Genomic DNA, 11,568 nt, shown 5'->3' on the forward strand with positions numbered 1-11,568 from the left:
GGCCTTGGTTGAGTTTTGTTTTGTTTTTTTTAAACAGTCAGATACAACAAATTTAAATAATCAAATACAACAGTTAAAAGTAGTTACATTTAAAATTAATGCATGTATTTTATTTTGGAACGGCACCATTTGGCTCCTGGTGCCGTAAATATTGATATACCTTTGCTTTCAGCATTTCGTATTCAGTGTCTTATGACAAATTGTAACTTATTCTACAGAATAATGAAGAATATTTTTTAAATATTTTAATCCAAATGTATCATTGGAAATGTGTATAAAGAGGTGAAAAATACTTTTTAAGCCACTCCCATGTTTCTCTTGTACTTTATCGAGAATAAGATTTTATTCTGGCCAAATATATCTCTATGCAGCATTTACCAATACTGAACTGACTTTCATAGCTAATAAGAATGCTTAGCATTTCTAGCCTCGGACTGCCATGTTTTGAAGTAAATCTTCAATACACATGAAGTTTACATATTGAATAAAAAGGCCTACAGTTTATATGCATTGGATATAATTAACTGGTTCCAATTGGTTTTATCAAGCTTCAAAAAATGACTATTATCTAGTTGTCTAGTTATTACCAAGTGTTTTCAAGACACTGATTTGTATTTGATCTGAAGCTTTTCTCGTTCCTTTGCAGGAGCTGGAATTTTCAAATCTGTTCGCTGTTCTCCACTGCATTCATTCGTTCTTTGCTGCCAAAGTAGCTTGTTTGGACCCTCTCTTTTTAGGCAATCAGGCTGCAGCTTCCGCTGCTCCCAGCTCTGCTACAACAAGCAAAGCCAAGTACACAACCTGACACACGGGGCTTCCTTTTGCCATGTACCATGACTGTACAAACAGAATAAACATCCTCATCATTTTAGACGCTGGAGAAACAATGGTGTCACCAGGTCGACAGTGAATTCGATTTGAAATTTCAGCAGAAAACAAGAAGGTCCTAAGGGATCTCAAAAGCATTTCTGTTTTGGAAGGCATTTGTGAATAATCTTAAAAGAACCTAACAGCTCGTTCTCACTCAGTTTATTTGTACCAGTATTTCATCAAAAGTGAAGACAAAAAAATGAATGATTCAAAGTATGTACATAATATAAAAAAATTGTAAGCTACCTATAAATAAAAATACCACTTAAATGGTTATTTCTGTATTTTAGATTATTTTGTATGACAGATACCTGTCGGGCCAGATCATGAACTAATGCCCTATCATTGAATTATAAGTAATATAAAGGAGGCAGACCGTATGGAAGCAAGGAAACAAAGCATGCAAAATTTCATCAAGGAAGAAAGCACTTTAATTTGCTGATGCAGAGTTTTCTGTGTATTCTCATTCCGCAACATGACACTGGCACTCCAATTTTGTTTATCTTGTTGTCAAATATTCTTAAGAATTTCAAAAGAATAAATTCATTGATTCCATGATAGTCACAATGTAAAATGTATTATTTTTCCTTAAATCACTGAAACCAACGTTTTATCGCTGCTAGTGTCAACCAAATATGCCAAAAGATGTTCATTTAATTACGAATGAAGAAAACATTCATGAACCTCTTGTTCTTTCCTTCGTTTAAGGAGATTTTTACTTACATAATGGGATTTGGTATCGCATTAAAGTTTCATAAATTTTCAGTGACCCCAAAAACTTTTGTAGAGAAAGTCATAGCGACATATGTGGCATGTGAAACAATTCTTTGTAATCCTAATTCTAGTTATTTACGGACTAAAATGATCATAGGGTATAGTCTCGAAGTTTTACTTATGTTAGGGAAATGACACTGTCCCATTTTAGTAATATTTTATGAGAAAATAAGGTGAGATATGAAAATAAAATTTTAAATTTCTAACTTACCATGTCATAAAAATGGTTATATAAGGTCAAACTAAGTGGGTTATTTTAGGTGTCTTGTGTTAGTAAATGTAAAGGGGATGGAAATCGGAAAACATCAGAGGTATGCGCACATGACAGATCCCAGGCGTTACATGACCATTTGTTTAATGTCGAGAACCTTCTCCTTTACTACAGCTGTACGGAGATCTGCTTTTAAACAACCGTCTATTAAAAAAAGAAAGATTACTTGTATGTTAACATGCATGTCCCCAACTAAATCAAACACTGGATATTTCCTTGTGAAGATGATGAAATACCCAATAAGTTGGTTTGGTTGTCTTTTTTTTTTCTTTTTCAATATTTTTTTAATGTTTATTTTTGAGAGGCACAGAGAGACAGAGCATGGGTGGGGGGAGGGCAGAGGGAGAGGAAGACACAGAATCCGAAGCAGGCTCCAGGCTCTGAGCTGTCAGCCCGGAGCCCGACGCGGGGCTTGAACCTGTGAACCACAAGATCATGACCTGAGCCGAAGTCGGTTGCCCAACTGACGGAGCCACCCAGGCACCTCTGATTTTCTTTTCTTAAATAGGACAAAAAATTTACGAAAGAAAGGATCAAAATTGTTTGCAAAAAGGACACATGATCGTTATACTGACAAATTTATCAAACTATTTCCATAATCATCCTAAATTATTAATTCACTTTGTGTCTGGTTAATTCGTAAGCACATTGAGATTGAAAAGAAAAAAGCCAGGGCTCATAATTGTAACTGGCAAGAGTTAACTTGGATCTAGGACGCCTTATTGAAAGAACTGTGGCAAATAGGACACCACGTGGTTTTTACATGGTTTCTTTTGACCATGAAATGAATATATACTCAAAATGGGGAGAACACTGTGAAATTACTGCTCACTAGCTATTGACCGCACAGGACAGTCATTCTAAAGCCAGGAGCCCGCCAAAAGCAGGCTTAAGGAAGGCCGGGAGCCTGGGGAGGAAGAGCAGAGAGACACCTGCCCCTTACGGTGGGTAGCAGTACGAGCCGGTTCCTTGCAGAATCTCTGCTGTTGAGTTAGACGCGTATCTCAGAGCGCCCCACATTGGGGCAGCGTGGATGTGTCCACAGGGAGATCATCCGGTCTGTGGGGAGGAGGAAGTGGGCTCAGCCACCAGGACAAAAAAAAAAAGGAAGTCGTTTTAAACCCTTACATAAGTGCAATGTAATCATTTTTAAAAGCAATGTCAGGTTTATAAAAGCTCCGTTTTAAATATACAAAAGACTATTTAATGAAATATCCTTTTTGTTGTATAATAAAAAATCTTCTAGCCTGTGCTTAGGTGTATGAAGGAAACGGTGCACAATGAGATATGTATGGGTATATATCTCCTTGTACAACACACACACACACACATGTGTATATGTATATAATAAAATGCTACCCACAAATTATATTAGATGAATATATTTCAAATATATATATTTAATATACTTTAAATTTACACTGTAAATTGTAGCTTGAATTAAAATTTATGATAATACAATATTGTGTTTATTTTTGATACCATTGATTAAAAAAGAAAAAAACAAACCTAACAGGCCTAAATTGCTGCTTAACATTAGTGGAGCACCTACCTATTAGAAAAATATTACTCTAATGTTCATCAGTTACCAAATAGTATTTAACACTTTCCTTTACAGTGGAATGATTAGCCACTGTGGTTTGTTATAACTGGAACTATTTGAATGAGAAAGATTAAAAAATGAGCAAAATAATCAGATAAATCTCTATTTCTCATGTAATGTAGGTTTAGGTGCATGAGATTTACTCATCAAATCCTCATTTGTACTAGAGCACATTTTAATAGCAGAATGCTTCATTATGTGTTAACCCCTCCAGTGCCTTGGGATATGTGTGTATGTGTGTGTGTGTGTGTGTGTGTGTATACATATTATACATGTATGTATACATATGTATGTGTATGTATGTATATATGTATACATACATATATATGCACATTAAAGGGTTCATTATACTGTACATAGTGCAAGCTCAAAGGGAATATTATATTATAGGTACTTAGGCCAGAGAAGGGAGTTCAAATATCATTTGAAATATTTGCTAACTACTATAATAATGTATTTTGCCTGATAAAGAATAACAATTCATTTAAGCTGAAGTATATTAAAGCAGGGGCATTTTAATTTGTTATACCGCAGCAAATATTTATTTCAAATATACTTTAAGGTAGAATGTGTAATGTGTACCCCAACATTTAGCATCTAACACTATTTTAAAGGGAGAATAAGCAGCTAATCATTCTTGCCCATTTTTCAGGCAGGTACCAGCTTAGGATCTTAAAGTCTGTGCTCACAAAACTGTCATTAGGCAAGAAGAAAAGTAATTACTTGAAAATAAATGTCAAGTTCATATTAACCATAAAAGCAGAGAAATTTTCCTTTGGGTGCATTGGTTTATAGATCGACGTTTCCCTCATTTACAATGACAAAGCTTATTCATAAACTTTGTTTACATGGAATGCTGGGTTTGAGAGAAGCTTGATTTATTATTGTGGAAAAGTAATAATCCTAACAATGATTTAGAATTACTGCTAGAAATCAGCAGGTGGAGAAGCTTTAAAAGCACAAGGACGATCTTGTGCTTAACTTTTTAAGGTAAGTGTACACGTTCTGATATTAATAACAAACATTTTGCTACTCTTAATAGTGCTGTACTCATGAGCTCTTAAGGAATTGCTTTATTCATACCTCTAAAACTCTTGTTTATGATTTATTCTTATTCCTTAATACTTCAAAGTCATAATTCACTTATTTGCACATTTGAAGTTGCTTTTGAAGATAAATAAAATGTTATAAATGTTATATATTTTATACATATCAAAAATGCAATGACAATACCAGAAATATGAAATGTAAATATATTTATTTCATTTTTAATTGTTTCGGTGGATGTTTGTAAAATGTAAATTAATATCTGTGACAAATGACTTGTCACTTCGTTCTTTAAGTTCATTAATGTACTACTAACAAAACTGTACCTTTTCTAATGAAGCATACTGGAAAATAAAAACAAATACTTTTTACTACATTTGCATTTTCACTTCTTGGGTTTGATCTGTAAGTTTCATGTGTGTTTAGAGCATGATTCTGGGGACTTAACTGAAATGGACTGGGACAAATATGAGCTAACAGCCTGGGGCGCAGACCTCTTGGGGCATGATCTGTTCTGGTTCATCAATATTTACCAAGATTGCATGTCTGACCTCCAAAGGCTCTAAAGGTTGAAGAAAGATGCTATCTGCCAAATTACTTAAACAGCCACAATTACAACTTTTGAAAACATGAGAACTTTGATATTTACACAGTGGTCCATTGAGAGCAGAGTCTACACTGAGAGCACTGGCCTGACAGGGCGTCATCGTCTGGCCATTTGTAACCGGAGCAACTCATCTCATATGTCATACGAGACCACAATGGTCTTTGGGGTAAGTATAGTGTGGTAAGAGACTGATTACAGGAATCACTTTGAGACAATTCTGATATCTAATGTTTATTTATTTTTGAGAGAGACAGAGACAGAATGCAAGTGGGTTGGGGCAGAGAGAGAGGGAGACACAGAATCCGAAGCAGGCTCCAGGCTCTGAGATGTCAGCACAGAGCCCGACGCGGGGCTCGAACTGACAGCTGTGAGATCGTGACCTGAGCCGAAGTCCGACGCTCAACTGACTGAGCCACCCAGGTGCCCCAAGACAATTCTGATATCTATATTATTCTAGCTGTTAAATGAACATCTCTCTCATTTTTGATACTCTCTTTTTCTGTTCTGGGGGAAAAAACTGATGGAAAAATAGTACTTAGCCCATCATAAGTAGTTTAAGCAATTAAAAAGAATATTAAAAAGTAGGGATTATATTAAACCTTGGCAGCACAAAAATAAACATAATTCACTTTAGATAAATGTTGTTACATATACCCATGTTTATATAGAGCCAAAAAGAAGTATAATTACTTGATATACTGATGCACAAGTATGTGAATTTAAATGTTTCTATAAATATATTCCTTCAAAAAGCACAATATAAAATAAACCGGTAACTGTGTTTTGGGGGACTGTATGAACAATAACAGCAAAACGTGGATTTTTAAAAGTTGACTACCTATTAGGAAAAAGTAGAATTATGGTATATTTTAAAAGGATCAGGACTTCAAGAATATTCTCTTCTTTAATTTTTTAAGATTCATTCAAGTTTAAATACAAAAATACCAACTTTCCTGAATAGAGTTCTGTACATTTTGATAAATGGATATAATTGTGCACCACCACCAAGATAAAAATATAGCATAGTTCAATCGCACCAATAAATGTCACTTTGTAGACAACCCCTTGTAACCCTAACCCTTGTAAACTATTGATTTGTTTTCTGTCCCCAGAGCTTTCCTTTTTCAAGACTGAAATGTACAGTCTTTCATCTTTTGATATTATTCCCACTCTTTTGGGAGATCACTTCTCCACAGAAAGTACTTTTGGGTATGTTCTCTGTCAAAAGGATACCAGTCTTGATCCCTTTTGTTGTGTTCACAAAGGTTCTACCGGCTTTGCCCTTCGTCCACTGTATCCCTTCTGTCTTCTGTCACAGGCACCTCTATCTAGGCTAGGAGTCTTCTAGGCACGAAACAGGTACTACCTCTTACGTGAACAAGTATGGAGTGAAGGAAATAAACATACCTGTGTCATGTCAATTCCAGTTAAGGAAAATACAACAGTCATTTTTTTTTTAACTTAAGAGGTTTCATGAGTTTACTTTTATGTGAACACACGTTTTTAACTTATTTGAATAAACACCAAGCAGGGTAATTGCCAGATCATAGGGTAAGAATATGTTTAATTTTGTCAGAAATTATCCAAACTTCTTCCAGTTGTGCGTTCCCACCAGTAATGAATGTGAATACCTTTTCTCTACATCCTCACCAACAGTTGCTATTGTGAGTGTTTGAGATTTTGGCCATTCTAACAGGTATGTTTTGGTATCCTTATTTCACCATAAGCAGAATAAGATTCTTTGTTCCTAGTGCCCAATAGCTTCTATTCTCCCCAACTCTTTCAACCTGAGATTCCTCATCATCTTTGTATGTGTTGGTGAGAGCTGCTGTAACAAAGTACCACAAATTGAGTGGCTTAAACAACACAAGTCTATTAGCTCTGGTCTGGAAGCTAGAAATCCAAGATCGAGGTACCAGTAGGACGATACACCCTGTGAAGGCACTAAGGAAAGATCTGTTCCAGGATTCTTTCCAAGTGCCCGGGGTTCCTTGACAACGTAATTGCAATCTTCACATGGTATTCTCCGTGTGTGTGTGTGTGTGTGTGTGCGCGCGCGCGTGCGTGTCCTTTGTTATGGTCAAATTGGATTAGGGGGTCTGCCATACTCCACTATGACCTCATCTTAACTCCCTATGTCTGCAGTGGCCCTCTTCCCAAGTAAAGTCACATTCTGATGCCTGGGGGTGAGGATTTTAACCTATCAATCTTGAGGAGAACGCATTTCAACACTTAGCAGTCCTTTAGATGGCAACTTAAATGTCCCTTACAACGAGAAGCTTTTTTCCTTCTCTTCATCAGAAAAACTGAATTCTTTCTGCCATGTACTTATAACACTTGGCCATGTTTATTGCTATGGTTTAATTTACCGTCTTCCCTACTAAGCTTGAATTTCTAATTTCTGGGAAGGCAGAGACTATGTCCATGTTGCTTACCTTTGTTACTCACCACCTCACACCATGTCTGGAACACAGACGTGCTTAATGAAAGGTGTTCCTGTTGAGTGATTTTAATAACCAAAAGTGAGGTTTTGTTCAGAGTTAAAGTGGATGACATTACAAAAGTGACATTATTCTATTTTAGTCATTATCCTAATATAATTGCTTATGTTTCTAAGAAAATAATTGGAGAGTTTGCTCTTACACGGAACTGCTAATCATATAAATAATAGCAGGCAAGATAAGAAAACAAGAGTTGATATTCCTCTGCACTTTTTCTGTTTGATTTTTTAGAACTGATATTTCTTATCTTGCATTATCATTTTATTAAAAACATCTTGGGGGGTGCCTGGGTGGCTCATGGGTTAAGTGTCCGACTTCGGCTCAGGTCACGATCTTGTGGTTCATGGGTTCAAGCCCCACCTCAGGCTGTGTGCTGACAGCTCAGCCTAGAGCCTGCTTCAGATTCTGTTTCTCCCTCTCTCTCTGTCCCTCCCCACTTGCACTCTGTCTGTCTCTCTCTCAAAAATAAATAATCATTGGGGCACCTGGGTGGCTCAGTGGGTTAAGCGGCCGACTTCGGCTCAGGTCATGATCTCGCGGTCCCTGAGTTCAAGCCCCGTGTCAGGCTCTGTGCTGACAGCTCAGAGCCCGGAGCCTGTTTCAGATTCTGTGTCTCCCTCTCTCTCTGACCCTCCCCCGTTCATGCTCTGTCTCTCTCTGTCTCAAAAATAAATAAACGTTAAAAAAAAATAAAAAAAAATAATCATTAAAAATTTTAAAAAAATATATCTTATAGTTATATATATGTATATATATATACACATTTTAGTAATCTATAAATAGTAATCTATAATAGTGATCTATAGCTAGTCATGTATAAATACATCTTAAAACTTGTCAAGTTTTATACTGAGTAGTACATGTCTCTATGGAACAATTAAATAATTTTTAGAGAATTTTTCTAAAAGCAAAGATAAAAGAAAAAATTCAAAATTAAGGCATTGTAAAGTGAACAATGAAAAACATATATAGATCTAGAATTGTATAGAGAAACTCAATTTACTAATTCAGTGAAATGCACTCGGGAAGATAAAAATCATCAAAATGCATCCAGGGAGAATAAGGGTCTTTGCTACCTAGCAGTAACCAGTTAGCTTTCTTAAGAATATTCAGGATGAGAGAAACTACTTTAACTCTTCTTTTCTTGAGTTAGTGATTTCGTTCAATAAATAAGATAAGTGAAACCAAAGAATCAAAGTCAAATAGCCATGAATATGTTATGTTGACATTTCCAAATGACTTTGAATGTGCAGTAATGGGATTTGCAGATCTGCTTTATGACAGTTCCCACAAAATGATTATGTGGAGCAAAATTATGTCATTTCTAAAAAATGATTGCGTTGCCATGGTCACCTCTGTCAGAAACACTCTATCTAATCTCTTCTATACACACCTTCAGCTTCATGATCCAGTTAGGTTCTAAAACTCTAGTGCACGGTAATTATGTATAACTTACTCTATTCTTTTTTATAGAAAAGGTTGCAAATGATGATCACCTACTGTTTTAAAATAATTTTTTGATGTGAAATTTATATCACATAGAATTATTTTAAAGTAAACAATTCAGGGGCATTTAGTATATTCACAGTATTGTGCTATCAACCGCCTCTGTCTAGTTTCAAAACGTTTCCATCATTCCAGAGTAATATCATTATCCATTAGGCAATTTCTTCCCATTCTCCCTTCCCCCAGACCCTCACCACCATCTGTATGCATTTTGTCTTCATGGATTTAATGTATTCTGGATATTTCATATAAATGGAATGATACAATATGTGACCTTTTTGTCTTACTTTTTTCACTCAGCAGAATGCGCTTGGGGTTCATCTATGTTGTTGTGGGGAACAGTTCATTCCTTTATATGGTTGAATACCCAGCTACTCTGTTGACATAGGAAAGGAAGGTAATAATTCTGCTCATTTGAGTTCCAAGTCCCAGTCAGAAAAGTCAATAGTGCTGGGGTCAGAGGAAATGAAGAAAAATCTAAGTCCATTATTGGATTCAGAATGGCCTCCATGAAATATTTAAATAAACACAATTTGTCTCTCAAAGTGGGCCATCTTTTCTCCTGCACCTCACTGCATGTTTTCTGCATAATGCGAATAATTTATGTAGTGCTCTAATGTTCCTCCTCAAACCTTCCTGGCTTAGTGTTGCCTAACATGCTCCAAAATTATGATATTCTTATCCGTATTTTATCAAAATTCATATTCCCTAAATTCCACTAAGCTAAGAGAAATATTGGGGAGTAAAATTAGAATGAATTCAAATTGGTGGATATTAATGACAATAGATAACACTTTTATAGGATTTACTATGTTTTCAGTATGCTTCTGAGTTGTTTACATATATTAACTCATTCAACCTTCTTCATGGCAACCTTTAAGGTAGGTTTCAATATTATCCCTATTCTTTTTTTTTTTTTTTTTTTTTCAACGTTTTTTTTTTATTTATTTTTGGACAGAGAGAGACACAGCATGAACGGGGGAGGGGCAGAGAGAGAGGGAGACACAGAATCGGAAACAGGCTCCAGGCTCCGAGCCATCAGCCCAGAGCCTGACGCGGGGCTCGAACTCACGGACCGTGAGATCGTGACCTGGCTGAAGTCGGACGCTTAACCAACTGCGCCACCCAGGCGCCCCAATATTATCCCTATTCTATGGGTAAGAGCATAGAGTTTAAACAGATTTCCCTAAATCCTCTAGCAAATTAGAAAAGCAGGAAAAATGAGTAGAACATTGCTAGAGTTCATATATATATATATGTGTGTGTGTATATATACACACATATAGAGAAAGAGATTTCATATATATATATATATATATATATATATATACATACATACACACACACACACACACACACACACTTGCAAGATACTTAAATAGAATTTCAGTCCCAGTAATTACCTAAAAGTCGGGGGCATTAGAAAAGTGGGTAAGTTTTTTACTTGTTTTTATTTGCAATCAGACGTGGGAGCAAAGATCCACAATGTTGTCAATGATTGCATATTTGGCCTTGTGGATTGCTCTGAGGTGTTGTTCTACTTCACAATATGCTTTGATAGGGATGCCTGAGGTCTCAAATTCATGAGATTACAACCAGTGTATTCCCAGTGGAATCTCTAGCAATGAAAGTAGGCACTCCCTTCAGGAGTAGATGCTCTTTACACGCAGAGAATATATTGCACAGAATCTGTGTAATATAGTGGTAGGTGCTGTGACAGCAAGATCGCCACTGACATTGGCCTTACCTCTATGGTTGACCTGTGCCAACGCCAGGTTCTTTGTACCAAGGCCACGTGGTTCCAACTTCTCTAGACTTCTTTTAAATGACTATTACTATTGCCCTATACTTCTTCTTGCTCATAATCTTTGAACCTGGGGTGACCTCTACCTGGAAACTTATTCATTAATTTACAGGCATCACTTCTATTCACTCCAGGTGTCATTTTTAATGTCACTTTTTTCAATGAAGCTTTCCTTGATACCCCTGCTTTCCACCACCATCACTGAGACCTGTGAGTTACATTTCATTATCTTTTTTTGGTATATAAGGAAACTGAGAAAACCTGCCTATTCATTTTCGCAAGATTAAGCAAAGGGTAATTAAAATAGATTGAACGCAAGTTTGGTGGCTACATAAAACATGGAGAGAAAAATGCACACTGGCTGGGAAACTTAGGACTCATGAAAGGGAATGACCGTGAAATCTTTGCGTTTTCTTATTGACTCATGTGTCTCAGGCTGGCTAGTGGCGAAAGCAGCAACTCCGGACACCCATAAACACAAATTAGTAAAGGTTCCGAGGAAAACATGTTCACTTTAGCCACATGGCCTGGTAAGGGACAAACTAGCAAGATAGAAAACATTTGGACGGCAGATGTGAAGACAGA

At 36.4% G+C, this 11,568-nt stretch overlaps 1 protein-coding gene across 4 annotated transcripts in view; it reads left to right on the plus strand.

Moving 5' to 3' along the window:
- SNTG1 (syntrophin gamma 1) overlaps positions 1-4,941 on the plus strand; it is a 900,934-nt gene extending 895,993 nt beyond the window's left edge. For all 4 annotated transcript variants that reach the window (XM_058699165.1, XM_058699168.1, XM_058699167.1 and 1 more), the window contains one exon: positions 647-4,941. In XM_058699165.1, the coding sequence (XP_058555148.1) occupies positions 647-805 (159 nt within the window). In that variant the 3' untranslated portion in view covers positions 806-4,941. The remainder of the gene's footprint in view (positions 1-646) is intronic.
- The last annotated feature ends 6,627 nt before the right edge of the window (positions 4,942-11,568 follow it).

This window comes from Neofelis nebulosa, chromosome 14 (assembly GCF_028018385.1).
Source record: "Neofelis nebulosa isolate mNeoNeb1 chromosome 14, mNeoNeb1.pri, whole genome shotgun sequence".
NCBI lineage: Eukaryota > Metazoa > Chordata > Mammalia > Carnivora > Felidae > Neofelis > Neofelis nebulosa.